This window comes from Pseudonaja textilis, chromosome 1, assembly GCF_049901715.1.
Source record: "Pseudonaja textilis isolate UNSWEBS1 chromosome 1, rPseTex1.2, whole genome shotgun sequence".
NCBI lineage: Eukaryota > Metazoa > Chordata > Lepidosauria > Squamata > Elapidae > Pseudonaja > Pseudonaja textilis.
In genome coordinates, this window is record NC_141990.1 from 110,016,145 (window position 1) to 110,038,389 (window position 22,245).

General features: G+C 37.0%; 1 protein-coding gene across 1 annotated transcript; it reads left to right on the plus strand.

Annotated features, from left to right (window-relative positions):
- The first annotated feature begins 80 nt into the window (after nucleotides 1–80).
- On the plus strand, nucleotides 81–19,665 carry UBE2J1 (ubiquitin conjugating enzyme E2 J1). The gene is made up of 8 exons (XM_026726740.2): nucleotides 81–319; nucleotides 7,260–7,333; nucleotides 8,676–8,807; nucleotides 9,694–9,778; nucleotides 9,953–10,058; nucleotides 13,220–13,349; nucleotides 15,258–15,392; nucleotides 18,596–19,665. Exons 1-8 carry the CDS (start codon nucleotides 289–291, stop codon nucleotides 18,860–18,862), a joined length of 960 nt encoding a protein of 319 aa, XP_026582525.2. The 5' UTR covers nucleotides 81–288; the 3' UTR covers nucleotides 18,863–19,665.
- Nucleotides 19,666–22,245: the final 2,580 nt, after the last annotated feature.

The following is a 22,245-nucleotide window of genomic DNA, read 5'->3' on the forward strand; positions in this document are numbered from 1 at the left end:
GGCAAAATAAACTAGCTGAGGGAGGCTCTACAGTATTCTGTTTCTTTAAATAGTTACACGAAAGCACATTGAGACGAGAGCCATTAAGGGCTACCGCCACGTCAGGGGAACTTCCGGGTAGCGGCAAAGCTTACGAGACAGCGGGGGAGGGAGCGGCGAGGGAGCCTGGCCACTTCCCTCCTCTCGCCTCGACTCTACCGCTGCCGCCGGCGTTGTTGTCACTGCGAAGCACCTTACGTGGCGCTCCGCCCGGCAGGAGGAGGAAGGCATCCCAAGGCAGGCTCTGTCATGGAGGCTCGCTACAATCTCAAAAGCCCCGGTGAGTCGCCGAAGACAGCGAGAGCGAAGGCGGGCGGAGTTAATCCGGCAGGCGCCGGGCAGCGCGGAAGTGTTTTTGCGGGAGGCAGCTGCGGGGCTGACAGTGCGCGGGGCGGGGGGGGCGGGGCGGGGAGGCACCGCCAAAGCGAGCTCGAGGCTTTGGTGCACGGCTAGGCCAGAGCCGGTGGGGACTCCGTCTTGTCTTTTGCATCGCTCCCGTAAGGTACTTGACGGGGCCCTCTTCTGAGCTTTCGGGGCCCCTGCTCCGGCGTGTCCCCAGTCAGCAGCTTTCCTCCACCCAAGGGATGAGGCTTGTAGTTCTGCCTCTGGCTGCCGGCTTCCCTAAAGCGGCAGTGAGAGGAGCCGGAGAACCCCAGAACCCATCGGGCGGATAATGGGAGGGGAGCGGGACAAGGACTCTTAGTTTCGTTTCTGTATCTAACTTATGTTATTGTTCTCATGTATATGGGTATAATTCTCTCTCCCCCTCTATCTCTCCCTCTCCCTCCGTGTGTGTGTGTGTGTGTGTGTGTGTATACACACATACATCATATCTTAAAAAGCTTAAAAGACATTTTAAAGAACCTTTAAGAATAAAGGCATGATTATACACTATCAATTCCACTGCCAAATGTAGAGGATATTAACTGAGTGAATATACTTATATTCGATGGGGCATGTACAATTGACTCAGTTTTTAAAAAATATAAGTCGGTGCAGTGTTGTTGAAAGATAACCAGCAGACTTAAGGTTTTATGCAGATGTAAAATTTCTGGATTATTATGGTGTTTTTCATTGTTTACTTGAAGAATTGCAGTGTCATATTTAGGATATCTTCCTATTAAGTATTTTATTTAAGGGAAGACCAATTAACATCATGTAAGAGATTATATAAATATACTTTAGTGTTATCGATCTTCTGTTCCCCTTCCCTACCCCTCTCCTTTTTAGTACCCTGAAGACACAAGGACAGATGCTACATCCAGAACTTCTCAATATTTCAGCTATTCAGTTTCCTTTTTTGAACTCTCCTATAAAATATAATATTCAATAATGACATAATTTCTTTGCAACAAAAGCTGTCATGCTAGGACAGATAGAAATCAGATCTGGCAGATTAAGAATTGTCTCTGGAGAATATGCGTTCAGATTTTATTTGCTTGAAGAGTGACCATTGCTTTTCATGCCTCTTTGTCCTTCTCAGAATAAATGTTACCATATGATTATGCATTCACAGAAAAATATTCCATTTGCTCTGAGTAGATAAACAAAAATATGTAAAGCCAAGATGCTATTATCAGGAATGAAAGTTACCATAGTTATCACTGCCCACTATCATTTTCCAACTAGAGCTACCCGTGTTAAAGCTGCAATGTAGTATGTCTGTCTGATAATAGCATCAGATATTGTGAATAGGAATAACCCCTGCTAATTGTTATACTTCTAGCCAAGTTGGAAATGCAAAATTTGATTAGCCTTCACAGTGTGAAGCACTATCCATAAAAGTGAAGGAAGTCCACACTCCTGCAAAATGTAATGTTAAAAAGGAAAAATAACTCAATTAGTTATAGTAATAGAGCCAGTTTGGTCTAGCAATTAGGGCTCTAGCCTAGAAACCAGAAGACTGGTTTAGTCCCACCTTAGGCATGAAAACCAACTGGGTGATTTTGGGCCCATGCCCCTCTCAGCCCAACCCCCCTCACAGAGTGGTTCTTCTGGGAAAAATGTAAGAAGGAAGTACTATTGTAGGTATGCTTGCATCTTAAGTTATCAAATAAAAAGGCATGATATAAATAATAAAAAAAGTTATGTTACACAGATACAAACAGATCAAAGCTGTTTTTAAAAAAAGATAAGGAAAGTATATAAATTAATTTGTACTTACACTGAAGTTGTACAGATAAGAGTGATAGAACTGCAAAAAAATAATATATTTTCTTATTTTATATTTTTAATAATATTAAAAATATATAATGCAGATTTGCTTCTATCAAGCCTGCCTTGACTGATAAAGCAAAAACATCAAGAAGAGATTTTCAAAGGGATAAGAGCTTGGATAACTTTATTATAGAAAATATATGAAGCTACACCAAGAGAATGTCAGTGATTGCTATTTATCAGATGTGCACCCTATTTATACTGAAATTTAAAGTTAAAATTATTGTGCTTCTTTCTTCTGAGTGATGCAGCAGGTTAGAGACCTTTGTCTTTTGGGCTTGGTTTCCATGTCTTTTGTTTGAGAATAAGTAGATCAGTCAACAGGATGTTTATATTAAACAAGAGCAAAACATAATGTCCTACCTTTTTTAAAAATGGGCATTTGTTTCAGGAAGACTTTGTAGCTTAGCTATCCAGGGGAAAAAACTTAAGGTCACAGTGCATAGCTGAATGCACAATGGTGAAAAGGGAAATTCTATCTTAGGCCTCATTATAAAAAAGATTGAAAATAAAAGTAAAACCTTTGTAATATTCCTATACAAATTTATGGCATTTCATATCTAGAATACTATGTACAGTACTGGCCACCACATTTGTAACAGAACTAGAAAAAGGGCTGTCAAAAAATCAGCTTGAGCATTTTGTTTAAAAGAAAAAGAACATTTGGGACTCTAGTTTTGAAAAAAAGTGACTAGAAGGACATGATAGAGATGTATGAATGCATGAGGAAGTTGAACAGGGAAATATTTTTATCTCATTCTCAAAACCCTGATCATCCAGTGAAGTCCAGTGAAGTTACAGACGAATATACTTTTTCACTCAGTGCATTAGAATACTTTATTGGCCAAGTGTGATTGGACACACAAGGAATTAAGTTGTGGAAGTCATTGTGGAAGATTTAGTGATAGTGTAGAACAAGGGTCTTCAAACTTGGAAAGTTTAAGACTTGTGGACTTCAACTTCTAGAATTCCTGAGCTAACATGACTGGAGGAGGAATTCTGGGAGTTGAAGTCCACAAGTCTTAAAGCTGTCAAGTTTGAAGACCCTTGGTGTAGAACATGAGTATCTTAACCTTTTGGTTTGCCTGGGCCGCATTAGGTAAAGAGAAATTGTCTTGGGCCACATATAAAAATATATATAGTAAAATTAATATATATATAAATTGCATAATGTTAAAAAGTTTACGATCTTGTGAGGCCACATTATCAGCTGCCCTTAATCGTATGCAGCCCGTTGGTTGGACAACTGTTGTAGAAAGTGAAAGAGGATGATCTTGATGAGAAGCTCTGTTGCCAAGGCAGCAAGTAAATAAATATTGCAGAAACCCAGATACAGATGGAGAGTTACAAAACTATCTTAGAAAAGCACCCCCCTAATTCATTTGAATATAAAAGAGGGAAGAGGGGAAATACATTCAGACATGCAAATGACAGTTGCCAGTCATTTTAAAAAAAAACGTTTTGGGCTATGTGGCATCTTATTTCTTAATCTGGTCTACAATTACAGTTCGTTAAATATATGTTGCCTTACTTAAGTAAACATTTAGAATCAATATGGCTAAGATCCAGTGGTATATTAACCATTAAGCAGACTAAGCACGTGCTTAGGATACCAGGCCCAAAGGGGGCACCACAAAGTTGAGAATATGGCTTTGTTTGTACAATATGTACAAAGGAGGGAGGCACCAAGATTTATCAGTGCTTAGGGCACCAGTGAGCCTTGATCCACCACTGCTAAGATCCAAGGAACAATGTCATTAGTTCTTTGTATTCAGGGAACTTTGAATAGCTGTCTTGAAACTGGGGGACTTTCATTATATAATACCAAATCAAGTTTGCAGTTGTTATGCTCAAGCTTTTAACCAAAACTAACCAAAACCAGCTCATCTTGTACAGTTACAAGGGGGTGGTGGTGGAATCCTGCAATAAAACATGATGATCCATTGTTAATACAACATTTTAATAAATAAAAATATATTATTAAAATAAAGCCTTAAATATGTAGAAAATTAAAAGAATGGAGAAGGTGGACAAGGAAGGCACTTGGTAGCAATTTGGAAAACCAAAATTTAGAACTGAATTAGATGATTTAAAAAATGTCATAGAGACCACAGCCATTAAACATTTTTAGACCTGTTGTACACACCTCTGCTTTATTGCTCTTCTACCTTTCCTCTGATTTGTTTTTTAACTCTCCTGAAATAACCTTTTTCTTTAAGATAAAGTTAACACTACAGAACCTTCTATGTTGAATATTTACAGTGGCATACTCATGGGAGAACAAGGGGTTTTTATTAATGAAAGTAGCGTTCCAACATTGCAACTGAAGTTCCATGATTATTTTGTGTGCCTTGTGATGTCTTATGCACACCATAAAGACTGACAGCTTTCACCATAATGCCACAATAAAATGATGAAAGTAGCAGGACCTTGTGAATGCCACTGAATGTTAATTCATCAAATCTACTAATTCTCCTAAAAAATTAGGGAGGGGGGATACCAATTCAGCTCTAGGTTTGACCAACAGCAAAGGTGAAATCCCTAGAATCCCTGAAAATTGGAACCAAGTTATACATTTTGATGTGACAGAAAGGGAAGATTATTAAATACATGAATAGGAAAATATATTAACTACACTTAATGTTAAGTAAATATATAATAAGTGTAATCAAACCTAATTTGTGCCCTGATTAACTAATATGCAGCTGCCTGTATGCCATTCAAAATCCAAGTAATTTTCCTGGTTAGAAAGTTTCATGCCTTTGAGATTTTATCTACACTTCTTCCTAGTCTGTGCATATGGCTTTTTGAGACTGGAGCATGCATTATGTTTTGGTGTAGTAGTAGTAAGATATCAGACTAGAAATCTAGAGACTGAGTTCTCTCCCCGCCTTTGGCAGGAAGCCAACTGGGTGACCTAGGGCCAGTGTCTGTCTGTCTCTCACACAGACACGCATTCATGCACAGCAGTAGGAAGGAGATAATGCCAACCATGGGAAAACCTTGCCAAGAAAACTACAGGGACTTATCTAGGTTATTGCCCAAAGTAAAAAAAATCTGACTCGAATGCATCATAAAACCCATACAAATTTGTTTTATTTCTTGTGGGTTACATAAATTTTTATATAAATAAGGGCCATTGATTTTTAAATTTAAATTTATATATGTCAATTTATAATTTACATATTTATATATGGTATGCATGGATATATTTGTAATCGTACAGTACTTGCTCCTAGAGTTCGAATTACCTTGATAACGGTAATTCTTGAGAAACTTTTTCACATAAATGGTTGCCAAGAGTTGAAAATGCAGTCTTCAGATTTATTTTAAAAGCCTACATCTTCTATTTAGTATATATTTTGACTGTCTATTAATGTCTGTTAACATTCTTTTAAGTATCTAGATGAAGAACAAAGTGTTTTAATCCAGCAGGTGGCAATCTCTCATCTGAGGACAAGGCATTATGATTTTTATTATTTGCATAATTTGCATAATTTAAAAAGCAAGCCCGCTCAAAAATTCCTTTTAACTTTACAGGTATATCTAATAATAAGCTGTTTTTGTTAAAAGTACAATCAGTCCTTGACCTGCAACCATTTATTTGGTGACTATTCAAAGTTATAATGGCCTTGAAAAAAGTACCTTATGACCATTTTTCACATATATGACCATTGCAGCATCCGCATGGTCCCATAATCAAAATTTAGTTGTTTGGCAACTGGCATGACAGTTATGACAGTTGCAGTATCCCAGGGTCATGTGATCCTCATTTGTAACCTTTCCAGTCGGCTCCCTACAAGCAAAATCAGTGGGGGCAAGCCAGATTGATTTAGCAACCTCATGATTCACTTAATAACTGCAGTGACTCACTTAACTGTGGCAAAAAAACTCATATAAATCAGGTGCTTCATTTAACAGCTGTCTTGCTTAGCAACCAAATTGTCATAAATCAAGGACTACCTGTATTTTAATTCAGATTATTTGGAGTTCCTTGCAAAGACAGTCTCTTTTAGATTGATTTTGATTCCTGGTCTGAATACATCTATGCAGCTTTTTTGGCAACAGTATGGTTTGTCATTACCTTATTCTGGAGTATTTTTGAAATTTCCCAGTTTAGCCTATAGTCCTTATTCAAGTATTAACTACATCTGGTCTGCTTAGTTTGAACCTAGAATAGTTTAGACAGGCATGTCCACTTCCTAAGACAAAACTCCCTTATGCCTTTTCAAATATTGTGTCAATTCCTTTGATTAATAACTGACCCCACTGAATTGCAATTATACCTGAGAAGTATTTGAGCCAAGGTCTAAATAGAATTAACAAAAATATGTTTGCAGAGTTATGGTGAGAATCCATTCAGCTCAGATTTTCTTTCCAGATTCACCCCAGCATTTCTCAAGTCTTCTCCATAAACCCTGTCCACAAAGATTAGAAAGCAATTACATTCAGTTTAGCTATTGCATATGTCATACCCCAGAAAGGAAAGTTTATTCGTTCCTTCGTGCATCTTGTTCTTAAGTAATATAAGGAGTTCTTGAGATTCTAATTCCTGTGACATAACATTATTTTTATTCCATTACTTCATGCTGAATATGTGATTCACCTCCCTCCCTCCCTTTTTTATTTATAACAATTAAAAATACCACCTATGTAATTAGCTTGGAAACTTGGAAACATTAAAATGTTTCCTTTGTACATTAGTCTGAATCCAATTACTGAAACAAAAACTTCCAAATTACATTTATTTTCAGATATTCTCTTGCCCTTCAGGATATGATATTACTTTCCCCCCATTAAATAACTAGGGTATAATATCATTTAATATTGTCATGGTTTAAGTTCAAGTTAACTGTCTCTTTCTAAACATGACATTTGAGGGACAAGTGTACATTTTGGAACTTCCTTTATCATTAATTGTTGGCAATAAGTTTCTATGTGCTCAGCCAATAGTACTGTAATACTTCACATAGTCATATATTGGGGTTTTTTTTCCCTTTCAGCTGTAAAACGTCTAATGAAAGAAGCTGCTGAACTGAAAGAAGCAACAGACCATTATCATGCCCAGCCTTTAGAGGTTAGTGGATGCCCACTTTGTATGCAATTCATGGCTAAGGGATTTGGAGAAACTAACTTTAGAGAATTAAAAGTAGGCAAGCATGGACATTCTGCCCCCGGACCTCTTTTAGTGCCCTCTTTAGTTTACCATCTTCAATCGTAATTGCCCAAAATCAGCAGAATGGCTGCTGACCATTTCTGATGGAAAGTAAATAGATATATGCCCTAAGAAAGGCTTATGGTAGTTTAAAAAAAATAAAACACTCAATGTTCTGCCTATCACAGGGGAAATATCATGACCTCGCTTATGTACAATATTGTTCACTTTTATTGGTAATGTTAATAGCTTTGCTGCCCCAATCAATTTTGAGTATGGCCCTTAAACAAGTAAACCTAAAAAACAATGATACAGATAGACCTCACTGAACCACCCTGTTTAGCAAACATTTTAAGTTATGTCAGAGCTGAAAATGTAGCTTTACGACCATCATCCTACTTACATCCATCATAGGATCCCATGGTTATGTGATTGCAATTTTTGTGCTTTATTACTGGCTTGCAACAAGTAAACTCAATAGGGAAACTGGCAATAAAATTGGAAGACATGATCATGTCTTGCTTAACAATCTGTGGTGGCTTGCTCAGCAATAGCACTTAGACCTACCGTATTTTTTGCTCCATAAGACACACTTCCCCCCACCCCCAAAGTGGGTGGAAATGTCTGTGCGTCTTATGGAGCGAACATTGCAACACAGACCGTGAAGTGTATTACCTCAGGGGTCCCCAACGGTGGACTGATGCCGGTCCTTTGATGAATAGTAGCCCGCCCAGGCAGTGGGGTCCTTTTACAGTGCTGAACCCTGCTTCTTCTGTCTTTGTCATTGCCCACCTCTTCTGTCTTTTCCACAGTGCAGGAGTCAATAGGCAGAGCTGGCACATGAAAGGACACCAATCTGTGGTCCTCTCAGGCACCATCTGATTTTTTTTTTTATTGTTTTCCTCCCCTAAACCTAGGTGTGTCTTATGGTCAGGTGCGTCTTGTGGAGCAAAAAATACGGTATATACCACTTCACAGTGCCTTACAACCCTAATTCTAAGCGGTTTACAGAGTCAGCCTATTGCCTCAACAATCTGGGTGGAAGGCTGAATCAACCTTGAGCCAGTGAGAATGGCAACTGAATGGGACTATTAAGTTGGGATAGTAAAGTCAGATTGCTGATTCAAGGAAATCATAACTTTAATATGCCAGTTATGGCCTATTTAACCATAATGATGGCAGTCAGGGGATTGTTAACTTCAAATTTAATTTGATGTATTTTTGAGTGAGAGTGGCTATTTATATTTCCATTTTTCTTTTGCAGGACAATCTTTTTGAGTGGCATTTCACTGTAAGAGGTCCTCCAGATTCAGAGTTTGATGGAGGAGTTTATCATGGAAGAATAGTGCTACCACCAGAATATCCTATGAAACCACCAAGTATTATTCTCTTAACGGTAAAATTTCAGGCGTCAGCTAGAAAACCACAAATGTTTTGTTAGATTATTAGATCATTGTTAAAAGTCTCAATTACTTAATATGTAAAATAATTTTAAGAAAAAATGTATCTGATTGTTTTTTCTAACTTTTCACTGTCAACCCACAGCTATTAAGTTACACTGGTTTTTTAGGATTAAGCTATAATAATTTTTTCTTCCCTTGTACGATTTCCATTGCCTCAGGCATGGTTCACAACAATGACACACCTATAAAATCTTTCAGTAGTAAAATTACCATGAAATACAGGGTCATAAGGTATTTTCATCTAACAGTTAAAAAAATACCCCCTATTCCCCCAGGAAAAGTAGCAGTTATCTGCTCTTTCATGCAAGAAGAATTGGAAATGTTTGAAGAATGGATGGGGCATGATTGCTATAGCATGCAAAGGGAAAAAAAAGTGTGTTTTTGGTATTGATACAATTTTGGTATTGATATATTAAATATATTAAAATATATTTTAATATGTTAAAATAATAAACAGATTAAAATAATAAACATCTCCATTATTTAGGAAATCATAAGTAGGTTTTTATTCATGTATGCTAGAAAAGCAGTTTTAGTTTTTCTCCCTCACTCTACGAATGGAAATTCAAAACTTTTCCATACCAGCCTTTGCTAGCAGCCAGGTCAGCTCATCAAGACTGACAGTACAACTGCCCATTAAAGCCACAACTGCTGTTTTTCCCCCCACCTGCTTTTTCTTCATTCCATATGTGACTCACTTCAGCAAAACTACAACCATGACATGCCTCAAAAATCCATATGCCACACAGTGCTGAATTTTATCTTTTTAAAAAAAGTTTGATGAAATGATTTTTTTTCTTCTCAATTTGTCTTTTTAAGGCCAATGGTAGATTTGAAGTGGGAAAGAAAATTTGTTTAAGCATCTCAGGACATCATCCTGAAACATGGCAACCATCTTGGAGCAGTAAGTCAACTGTTATCGGCAGTAAGCAAAGTTTGATAAAGAAGCAAATCTCTGCTGTTAAAAAGATTATACCTCAGCACAGCAGACTTTATAATTCATTCTCTCTCTCTGTTTCTCCCTCCCCTCCCCTCCCTCCCTCTCCATAATTGCTAATTAAAGTTATTTTTATTACAGTAAGAACTGCCTTGCTTGCTATTATTGGATTTATGCCAACAAAAGGAGAAGGAGCCATAGGATCTTTAGATTACACACCTGAAGAAAGAAGAGCACTGGCTAAGAAGTATGGGTTATGTTTTGTGTGAAATAGTTATGCTCAGTTGTATTTCTGAATAAAAATGTTCTTGGGTTTTGAAATTGATTTTTAGGCCTCTCAGTATCTGAGAGTATATTTTAAATCAAGGTAATATAAAAATTTCCTTGAAGTTGAAAACTGCTTGTGAACATTATGCTGGAGGTTATCTGTGGGAAGGCAGGGGGAAATGGAGTAGCAAAAGCCACATGTCCTTAGCCTTATAATTATTTTTTAGCCTACATTGATTCCTCTCCTTTCAATTTACCTAGTTTTGAACCACTTATTATATCCAAATCTTTTTGGGCAGATGAGAGGCAGCATAAGAAATTTTGGGGCAGCACAGATGATGCCTTTTTGCCTAGACCGCTAAGTACGATTTTCATTTTGAGAACTTCTGGTAGAAATAGAGCATCTTCTTTCTTTCCCCTTTAATTTCTGATAGAGCATCTATTTTTTTCTAGAAAATTTTCAGCACATTTTTATACCAAATACTCACTAGATTCATCTTATGCAATTGTAAAGGTCTTAAATTGTAGTCATGATATCATAATGCCAGAGGCTTCTATTGATGTGTGATAAGACCTGCTGTATTACTGATGATTCTAGAATCAACATATCACATTATCTATTAACCCTGCCATTAGGTTTTTCCCTATTTGCAATCTCAAGTTTTTGTTGCTATGGAATTAGGCATTTGATTCTGTTTTGGCTCCATTATTAGCTTTTTCAAGTATCTTATATAGACAGTAACAACAGTATATACTACTAAAGCTGTCTTGTCTTTAAGTGGGCAAAACATTGCACCGGAAGGCAAAAAAATTGAAGTTAGGTGGGCTAATTTACAGAATATGTCCAAAATCTGGGACCTATGACACCCATGGGATTGAAATTTGGCAAATTTGTGGTCTCTTTAACCCTGACCCCCCCAGAGGTTCAGTAGACCAGTTCTGCCTTTGCCCTCTGGAGGCCAGATAGACTACCTCCTCCTTTTCGGATGGAAATCAGGTAGTATGGTATCACCCAAGCTTTCCGGAAGCCAGGTAGATCAGTCTCAGCATCAACTGCCACAGGGCAGTCAGCTGCAGGTCAAGCTCGCTAGAATCTCTTTCTACTACTGCTTTTTTGCTCTTGTTCATTCTGATTCTCCGTTTAAGTAAGGAAATGTCTCTGAAAAGGTGGCCCCATAGGTCAGGGGTGTCAAATTCGTGTTGTCATGACGTATCAGTACTTTTCCCCCATTTGCTAAACCGGGAAGGGGCGGGGCCAGCACATGACTCAATCCGGACTGCGGGCCATGAGTTTGACACCCCTGCCATAGGTTATGGGTTGTCTAGTCCTATATATATTCAGAGTTATTCCATTAATTCATTCAAGCTTACCTCTAGATGAGGGAATTCAGGATTTCAGCCTTAAATTAATTTAGTAGGGCAAGAAAATTGATTTTGCACTATTACCTACTTGATCAATAAATCTCTAGATAGGAAATGAAAATTTAATTAGTAAAATGAATAGCAATCTGGTCCTGATTTTTTAAAACTATCTGAATCTGTTTGTCCGAGAAGACAGTGAGGTGATGTGTTTGTTCTTTAATCATAATATTTTGTGATTTTTTTTTCTTTTATAAAATGGAACTAGTCAATTACATGGTGTTCTTTATTTAGTCCACAGTGCTTAAGTCAAGAGCTCTGTTCAGGAATAGCTTAGGTTCAGAAAAAAATGTGGTTTTCTGTGAGTAGAGATTTTCCAGAAATCGAATGTTTACTAGGGTCAAAATGTTATGCAGAAAATGTTTACTTTAGGTTGGTGTGGTGATTGCATGATGTTTGCGTATTAAACAGTGGTTCTAAAAAATTAAAAGCCAAAAGTTACATTGCATATCACTTTTATCGCTTATTCCCTAACATTGTATCCAGTTCTTCAACGAAGTATTTTTTCCATATCAGAGCTTTTGATTTCTTTGAATGTAATGTAATTCAAAATTCATAAAATAGGCTGGATTTTTTCACAGAAAATAATGTATTTTAAATATTTAGGCAGTCTATGGATTTTCAGAAAAGAATGGCAATTCAGATCATACTAATTTGCATTACATTTTCTGGAAAACCCATAGCTGAACCTGTCATTGTGCAGTCCTTGGTATACCATGCTTGATTGTTTGGCTTTTCTTGACCATGGGAACAGCTAACAAATCATGGTCTGTGGTTTATTTTCCATGAAATGTGAAAAAAAAGTCCTTCGTTTTTCTGTCTAATCAAGTCAGGGCAAGCAATGACTTCTAACACTTTCTGGGTAGGAGGAGAAAAAAGTAGACAAACAAGTCATAAAATAAATATGTTTAGCTGCTTCTGCAGGCAGAAGGACCAGTTGAGAAGGTTGATGGAGAAGTATTCTGGCTTAGTATGTAATGCAAATTCACTCATTAACTGGTCAGTCTTGTTTCAGAAGTAAATCCCATTGAGTTAGTATTGCATTGTTTGTCATAGTTAACTGACAATAATACCCTGTGATTGTTTATTCAGGTTGTGCTTATATTTCAAATAAACCAAGATTTGTTTTCTACATGGTTTGTTGAACAGCTAGAATACTGCAAATGATTGAAGTAGTCATCCTGGGTTACTCTCCCTCCTACTTTGAACCTTTGTAAATCAGTTAAAACTTAGCTGGGGCAGAAAAACAAACCTAGGTTTATTGTGATGTATGTGGATAAAAGGTAGGTAGGTTGGTTGGTTAATAAGAAGGAAGGAAATAAAGAGTATTTCATTATTCAGCAGGTTGCAAATTTATTAGAAATAGATTGCTGTGCTTCAGAATATATTTTGTTCGATCTAATGTAATTCTAAAAGACTCTAAAAGTAGAATTAAAGATGATGGCTTTTTTTCTACTCTTTCTACAATCTTAAACATCTGGGCATACAGTTATGCAGCAGATGTATAAACAGAACTACTCTAGCAGTTGGGAAAGATGTGATCTTCTGCCAGCTTGTGTGCACTGTAGCATACCCAATTGAGCCTTTAGAACACACCACACATTTCACAGATAAGTCGTTTATCCAAGGTTAATGCTAAGCAAGGCTTAGTATAGCATGCAGTATGTTTTGTTGGTGCTTGCTGATTGTTAAATTAACATATGGTCTGCTATTATTCCCTAGGTCACAAGATTTCTATTGTGAAGGGTGTGGCTTACTTATGAAAGAAGTCCTCTTACCGTTAACTTCAGGGAGTGCCTCAAGCCAGGCTGATCAAGAAGCGAAGAAACTTGCCAGGCAGATCAATTTCAAGGTAAAATAACTGTTTGTTCTTCTTTTCTCTTGCTTATTTTGGTGAGTAGGACAATGCCTAGAGAGGTTGATTAATGCTGTCCAGCAACATGGATTAAAGGTGAAAATTGCTCCAGAAAGTCATTGTTCGATCTCTGTGTCACAGGAATCCAAACTCTGCCTCCTTTCTTAGCTATGTTTGATTTAAAAATTGATACATGTAACACACTTGTTGAAATATGTCAGGTTCCACGCCCATTGCAGAATTTTAATTTTTCCTCATGTTCCCCTATTCTCTAAATTTATTCCAAATAATTCTCCAGTGCTCAAGAGCAAGTTGTAGCAGGTTTAGAGGAGGATAAGGAATCACACTATTTCTCATTGTTATTGTAGTATTTTTCACGCATTTAATTTGATGCATCCTATTGTTTTACAATTATAATACTACCCAAAAAGTTGGGTGCCAATCTTTATAAAAAGAACTAATTACAATTCTGTAATGAGAGTAACTTGCTAAGCAGGATTTTTAAATGTTGTTTTGGTTGCTTTTTTAAAAACAAATGAAACTTTGAGAACACATCGTTTTGAGCAGAATACCAGTGTGCATTTAAGCATGGTAATAGCTATCACAAAATCCCTTCAGAAGTAATACCTTCATTGTGTTCTAAATAATAAAAATAGTGCAAACATGGCTAGAGACCAGAACTTTACATGTGGCTGAAAATTCTATTACCTTGTTTAAAAAAATTCGGCAGCACTCTATATGTAAAGCTGAAATCTTCCACATGATGTTTAGGAATGCAAGTATATGTTGCTTGCCAGGTTCTGTATTATGTATGTGCATGCATATTCTGTAGAACCTCCATGTCCCAGATAGACCTTATGACATTTCTAAGAAAATAAACATGATTGGTGACTGCAGCCCAGTGGTTAGTTTAGAAGTGGATACAGTTTTCTAGAAGAGAAAAGATAAGTGAGAATAATAGAGGGCTTTTTGTAGGTTGAAGAAAGAGTGTGGAGGATAGATTGCATTCTGGAAATAGGTGCATTATAACTGGTTATGGGGCACGATGGCTCAGTGGTTAAAGATGCTGAGCTTTGTGGTCTGGAAAGCTGACAGCCCACGTATAAGACCCGAGTGCTGCACAATGGGGTAAGCTCCTGTTCCTTGCCCAAGTTCCTGCTCTCCTAGCTGTTCGAAAGCATGAAAATGTGGGTAGATAAATAGGTATCACTTCCATGGGAAGTGAGACTAATACCACGGGTTCCATACATCTTTAGCAAATAGTCATGCTGGCCACATGACCACAGAAAATGTCTTCAGACAATGCTGGCTCCCTTGACCAAGAAACACAAATAAGCACCACTGGACAGGGAAAGCTTTACCTTTACTTTAATTGGTTATATTTATAAGTGAACATGCCCCTTTCCGTCCCCAGCAGCTATTGTACAAGAGAAAACCCAGCAGGTTCTCAGAGTCAATAATGCTGCAAGCTGTTGAGAGAGGTGGGGGTTATTGGAGTAATGTTTTCTTCCCATAAGAATGGAAAGCCATTGTGTGGACTGATCTGGCATTTAATTGGAGTTCATCTCATTGCTACCTTCTAATATCTAGCATTGTTTACATTTTATGGATATGCTTTTTTTGTGGTCTTGGTGGGGATTTAATAAACTAAAAACAAAAAGGGACAACTTGATTTTCTTTCTGTGGCATATTTCAGTCAATCATCTATTCCAGAATTGCTTGCTTTATTTAATAACACGGTCTCCTAAATTTAACAAGGTGCCTAAGCAGAGATATATCTTTTACAAAAGTGTTCAATAATGTTGCAAGAAGAATGCCTTACATAACATCTGTTCCCATAATTGATTAGGATTTCAGTGTCCCTTTGATGTAATAATGTGTGGTGTTTTTCTCATTTTGCTTAAGGCTGAAGGTAATTCATCTAGAAAATCTGCTACTGAGCCTTTAGATGTGTCAGAATTTAATCACCTTGGGAGTTCCTCTGAACACCAACAAGAAATTACAACTCCAGCATTCCAGGATACCATCACCAGTGAAATGGTGGGTATTTAATAAATGAGGCACATTCTTGGAAAAGTCAACTTAATATTGCTTAGGTGCAACTAGAAACCTATTTAAATACAGATTGTCCTCAAATTACAACAGTTCACTTGGTGATCGTTCAAAGTTACAACGGTTCTGAAAAAAAGTGACATGACCGTTTTTCACACTTATGACTGTTGCAGCATTCCCAAAGTTACCTGATTGGATACTTGGACTCATATTTATGACGGTTGCAGTGTCCTGGGGTCATGTGATCACTTTTTGAGGGACTTATATTTTTAGAATACAGGTAATCCTCAATTTACGACCACAGTTGAACCCAAAATTTATGTTGCTAAGTGAGAAATTTGTTGAGTGAGTTTTGCCCTATTTTATGACCTTTCTTGCCACACTTGTTAAGTGAATTATTGTGGTTAAGTTAGTAACATGGTTGTTTATTGAATCTGGCTTTCCCATTGACTTTGCTTATCAGAATGTCACCAAAGGGACCCTGGGACACTGCAACCTTCACAAGTAGGAACCACTTGCCAAGCATCCGAATGTAAATCACAGGACTGTGGTGGGGATGCTATGATAGTCATATGTGTGAAAAATGGTCATAAAATCACTTTTTTCAATGCAGTTGTACTTTTGAATGGTCACTAAGTGAACTGTTAAGGACTACCTACCTGTATACCAAGAGAAATGTTTTTGTCACCACAATAAGGATTTGCTCATAGACCCAACCTCATGCTAGCCCAAATCTTTAATGAAATACATTAAATAAGAAATGTGAGTTTTGCTTTGTTCTTTAATGATTTTCAGCATTTACTTACTAATCATACTTCCCATTTCTTCACAAACACTTTAGTAAATATAACTGCATGGAGGAAGATTAATTTTGTCCATTTTAAATTATGGTGGGTTTTTTTAATTATGACATATTAATATAACCAAGGAGAGCTGGTTATATAATCTTTCCACTTTGAAAGTAACTGAGACTTGCTGTTGATCCAGGACAGCTGCTGCTATGACTGCTCTAGATGCAATCTAAATTCACTGATAAATTGTAGACAAATCCCAGTTAAGCTGTATGAGTGGGTGTATGGGTTTTTAGAGTTGATGGGCTACAGATTGGTTAAAAAAAATCATGTCAAATCACAGCAAAGCATCTGTTCCTGGGTACAGAGTATTTCTCAGCTCTTTAAAAGATGCAGACATGCTAATATTTTATAGATTTTCCCAATAAAGTTTTCTTGATATGCAATTGCAGTTCCATGGCATTTGACTTTATTTTTCCCCTTACAAGGCTCATTACATTTGAATGTGGTGGTTTGATACCATATGTATTGCTGTTTTTCTTCCTTTTAGCAAACTGACCCACTGTGAACACCAGAAATAATCATATTATTTTAGGTGGGGTGTGGGGGAGTAAGAAGAATGCTATTAGTTTGTTTTAAGTGACAGTACTTAATCTTATTATCTTTTTCGCAGACTTTTCAGAGTAAGCACCATCCCTAAACAAAATATGAATCTAACTTAGTTCATTAGCTACATATGATCAATTCTCGGTTATTCAAAGTACATTAATATTTTAAAGGATCCCCTTGTTGATCCCTCCCTCCCCCTTCTCTCTCTCTCCTATTTGCTTTACATTAGGAAAGCAGCCTATATGGGGAAAATGCATTATCTAAGGTTTTGAAATCCTGGTTCTTTTTCCTTGTTAATGTATAACATATTAGGCAGAATATGGCTAGATTTTCTGAAGCTCAATAAAACAGATATCCGCAAGCAATTGAACAAATTCACTACAATTTATAATGACATCACTATATAAATCAGGATTTACATAATTTGCCACTGCCAAATCTCAAATGACTCATAGCAATTTATAATAAGCATCAACTTAAATGAATTAAAATCAGCAAAATAACCATAGGCACCAATACTGTCGTCATGAAAAACGCTCAAATGTCAAAGGTCCTGGCGAACCACAACATTAGATAAATCATCTTGTACCTTTAATATATTTCATATATGGCTATAACAACTCTCATCTGTCTATAGAGCTTTTTCTTTTTCATTCTGCATTAATTGGAATCTCTGAATAAAAACAGTTCAAGATAAGGGATAGTTCAGAAGCCTTAATTAACCATTATGGGGATATGAGTTACTGTTTGCATAGTCTCCTGCTTCAGGCAGGGCTGCAACTAACACATCTGCCAAGCTGACTGACAGCCACCCTGAGCATGTGAAGCAAATTTAGGAGTCTAGCCGAACTCCCAAACCATAGTTCCAACCCTTCCTGCCCACCCCCACTTCACAATTCCGTGTTGTAAACAGAGAGCCAGTACGTTTCTAAACAAACAGCAATTCTAGCTAGTTAAGATTCAGTTTCAGCTTATTTTCATCCCACCCAAATTCAGTAGACTTCAGAGAGTATATCTGTTTTTTCCGATTGGCACAGGGTGTAGGAATGTACAACTGGATATTATCACAGTCCTTGATGATGCTCTATATAATCTCTTCCTGTATCCTCATGTAGATATTAATAGCATGGACAGATACCTGCAGGAACTCAAGAGAGTATTCACTAGGCCAGTCTCTCCTCCCTCCGTTAACTGGTGCTTAATTTCCACATAGCAAATCAAGATCTCTCATTCATCAACCCTTGTAGGCAACCCAAATAGTTCTTTAACATCAGTGAAAGTCAAGTTTGATTAGGAGTGGTATAATTCATCCATATTTTGATGAGGGTCATCCACCAGAACAACCATTTTGTGGGATTGGACTATGATTAAAAGAGGTCCAAATAATTTGCTTTCCCTAGAGTACTCTAGCTGAAGCTTCTATACCTGTTCAACAATTGTTTTTAAAAAGGAAAGGTTGGAAACAGGGAGATAATTGTGTAATTTAACTGGAGAAAGCTTCTTCAGTAACAGCACCTTCTTTAGAAAGCTGTCACCCCTTGCCAGTCATGCTCTGCTTTCCTATGGACTTCCAAAGATCTTTGTATTAAAGTATAATTGATTCCCTGTTGTGCTGGGAACTATTAATATATTATGATTCTGATTGATAGTGTTTTACTTATATAAGCAATAACTAACTCAAGCAAGATGACAGCTTGCTCTTCTCATTTTAAATATTGGCTAAATTCTTCTACTATGTAGGACATTTTGTTTTCAGTTCTGTTTTGCTGAATTCATTTTTCTCACTTTAAGTCTGGAAATCCAACCAACTCTCCCACTTCAAATCAAGAAGAGCTCCATTCTCAACCTGCATCCAATAATACTTCAGTGAGCTCCCGCCAAAGACATAACCAGCACAGAAGAGCACCAGGTTCAACCAACTTCAATCAGGTTCAGCAGCCAAGAGTCAACACGAGCCACATGGGATCAAATATGCTGATTCTTCTTCTTGTTTTAGCATTGGCAGTACTAGTTGTTAGACGTATATATCTAGCCAATGAGTATGTATTTGAATTATGAGATTCTCTCATTTTGGAGACCAGTAACTTGAACGTGTTATTGAAATGTTCTGTTTGGTATGTCATGAGGATTGTTTACATAAGATTACTTTTTGTATTTTCTCATTTTAAAAGTGAATGCCAATGTACCTGAGGAAGTACATTAATATTTTCAAGGAATATACACTTTGATAGTGGTGAAAGTATGGATGATTAATAATCTGTACAAACTGACAGATTACCCAAAATGTCTTTTGAGAATATTCTACATTAGCAGGATATTTAAGGGTGAACGGACTTACTGCACTGTGCACAAAGTTTGATGGGTACTTTTAACTGAGAGAGCCCTAAAATTGTTTTATGCCAATATGGATTTATGGATAATTATTCAAAAAGCAGGACAATAAAGATTTATTCATGACAGGGCTCCTTAAATTGTAATGCAGAAATGTTTGTATAGTAAATGTTATTAAATAAAGGAAAGTTGGTAATATAATAGGCACATTTATTTCCTATCTAAAAATTCCAGGAAATGAAATGCTGTAAATTGTAAGCATTTTTTTTAAAGTGGGAAGAACAGAATATACTTTACTTTTTACTTTTAATTGTCCTGAATCTAGAATAATCTTTTGCAAGTTTTGAAGGCTACTTTTAAAATATTCAGTTATGTATATTTTGCTTTTTTAAAGCTGAGAATCCCGCAAATTGTTATGTAATATTTACCCAAACTTAATTATTAGATTATAACTTATTTCAGAAATATACATAATTCATTGGATTGTTCATGTGCCCATCGTTAAAAATAAAATGCTTTTTGAAAACCCATCAACAAAGTTAGAATATTTTCATAAGTTTATTTAAGAAATACTTCAGAAAATTAAGTTTTATTATTAATTGAGCTTGCCTAATTGCTTCATTCATTGAGTTTGCAAGCAATTGATTCCAAGTGGAAGCTAGAGGCAGTGTTGTCAGCCTTTCAGTTTAGACCAGATCAGGAAACTGACTGCACAGGAAGATTGGAACTCTACTTTATTGAAATGGGCTCTAGTAACCAACCCTTGCAAGCTGGCTGTGCTTTCCCCCCTCATTGTTTTATCCCAGGGAGGAGCCAGTCTGAGCTTCTTCCTAATACTATCTCTTTTCCCAGGTTGTAAGGAATGGTCTTGTCCTCTTTGTTCACAGAAACAGTTTCTGAACATTTTCTTGAAGGCACTCTCTCCCTGCCACTCCTCAGGTGCAGTCAGCTTCTAATTTGTTTAACCATTTCCGCTGGCAATTTAGTCAAATAGCAATGATCAGGTCATATGCACAAACACATCATTTGTGGATAAGCAAGAATTCCCTGGAATTGAAATCAAATCAAGGAAACAATAGCAGAAGGAAATACGTTATGACTCCCCTTCAAAATTCAAACGAACAAAACAGAAAGCAGCCGTTTCACAATTAAATCAAACGGAAAGAAGTCTTACAAGATAACAGCTGGCAGAAACCACAGCATAAATCTTTACTCTGTCCGGCAAACCAGTCCTGGCAATAAATCCTCAGCCTCAGAGCTCTTTGCTGTAACGTCCTCACTCAAATAGTTATTTTGTTCCTGGCGAAATGTACCAGCCCAGCTGTGTCCTTTTATACTCATTAAGGCAACGTGCTAATTTACTGACTTGCTCTTCTCATTCGTTCCAGCTGATTTTGCCTTCTCAACCGTCTTCTATTTTTTACATTTAACCACAAATTTTCCAAGTTCTCATCTCCACTAGAAGACTCTCTCAAAACTTCCCTGTCAGCCATTCCCGGCTGTTGATCAGATAAGGAACCAGAGGAGGTCAAAGGTCCTGACAATTCTAATACATCAGGTCTGTCATCCTTTGTCACGTCCCTCTCCTCATCCTGGTTATCAGTCCAATCAGTAAGCCAGGCCGGTTCATATTGTTCTGCCATAACCTCTTCACTTGAACTCATATCAATCACAGGAGCTGAATCCAAGCCCGGAGCCACAACAGAAATAGTTGTCAATGATTTTCCCATTTACAATTATCTGAAAGATTTTTTAAAAATAAAAAGATATGGTATGGACAGAATAAGTCAGAATTTGTCAGAATATTTGAACAATTACTGAAATTGCAAACTTCTGTTGAAATTTAAAGTGGGAAGAACAGGTTAAATAACATACAATTAAGTGAGCTAAGAATGTTGGTTATAATACACAGCTCAGTGGGAAAAGATGTGGCTAAAAGGGTTGAAATGTGTATCAAGATTTCAAATATAATTTTTATAAAATGATGTATTTTTGTTGGCACATGACACCAGAGAAGTTATCCAGAATGTATAAAAGCACTTCGAATGTATGTTGGAAATGTGAATAACATGAAGGGACATTTATTATATTTGGTAGTAAAAAGGTAAAATAGTCCCTATGGATTTTACTCTGCCAGCTACCTTACTTTATAAGTTCTTTTCCTTTCCTCTTCAAGGATTTCCCTCCTTCCCCACTTTTTTGCTTCTTTGCTCTTTTTCTTCCTTAGTTAGTTTAGATTAGTTATCTTAAAATGCTTTAATAAAAATTACATACTAAAAAAAGAAAAGTAGGACACCAAGTAATCCCTCTATTCTACCCCACAAGGAAAAGAATTTGGTGGATGAAATATCCAACGCCTTTATCAATACAGTACCTTAATTAAAATATCGACCAATACTGCACCATGACCCTCTCTTAAAGCCAACACAATTTTGATGCACCACTGATTTGTAAACTATGGGTTATGGCTTCATATCTTATTAATTTGTAATTTAAACTACAAAAGATAACTTGAAACTTGAGAACAATCAACCAATGGAACAGCTTGCCCTTGAAAGTTGTGGAAGTGAGCGCCATCACTTGAGACTTTGAAGAAGAGATTGGACTCCCATCTGTCAGAAATGGTGTAGGGTCTCCTGCTTGGGCAGGGGGTTGGACTAGATGATCTACAAGGTCCCTTCCAACTCTGTTATTTGAAACAATAGTTGGAAGAAACCATGGCTTTTCGGGTAGGTTTAGCCACAGGGACAGATACTGAGACAGAAAATGAAGGTAATAGTGACGTTTCCAGCTGGCTGGAAAACTAAAGGGAAAAAAAAGAAGCAGACATAATAAAGGATTATAAAGAAAGGACCAACGAGGCCATTTCCAAATTCCCGCTGAGCAGCTATTTTAAACCGCCCGCTTCCAGCCCCACAGGTCCGTAACGGCTTGCTCTCCATAAGCAGCAATGGAGAAACCTAGCGCGCAAATAATCAACTTAGGGCAAAACAACAAGAACAACAACAATAATAACAACAATAACAACAATTAATAATAATAAATTAAAATTATTGATGATGATGATGATGATGATGATGATGATGATGATGATGATAATAATAATAATA

Bases quoted from the DNA above. Each gene is read 5' to 3' on its own strand.
- UBE2J1 (XM_026726740.2), top strand. From the start codon at position 289: ATGGAGGCTCGCTACAATCTCAAAAGCCCCG. The intron at 7,334-8,675 runs GTTAGTGGATGC...TTTCTTTTGCAG, and splicing joins ATCATGCCCAGCCTTTAGAG to GACAATCTTTTTGAGTGGCA. The intron at 10,059-13,219 runs GTATGGGTTATG...ATTATTCCCTAG, and splicing joins AGAAGAGCACTGGCTAAGAA to GTCACAAGATTTCTATTGTG.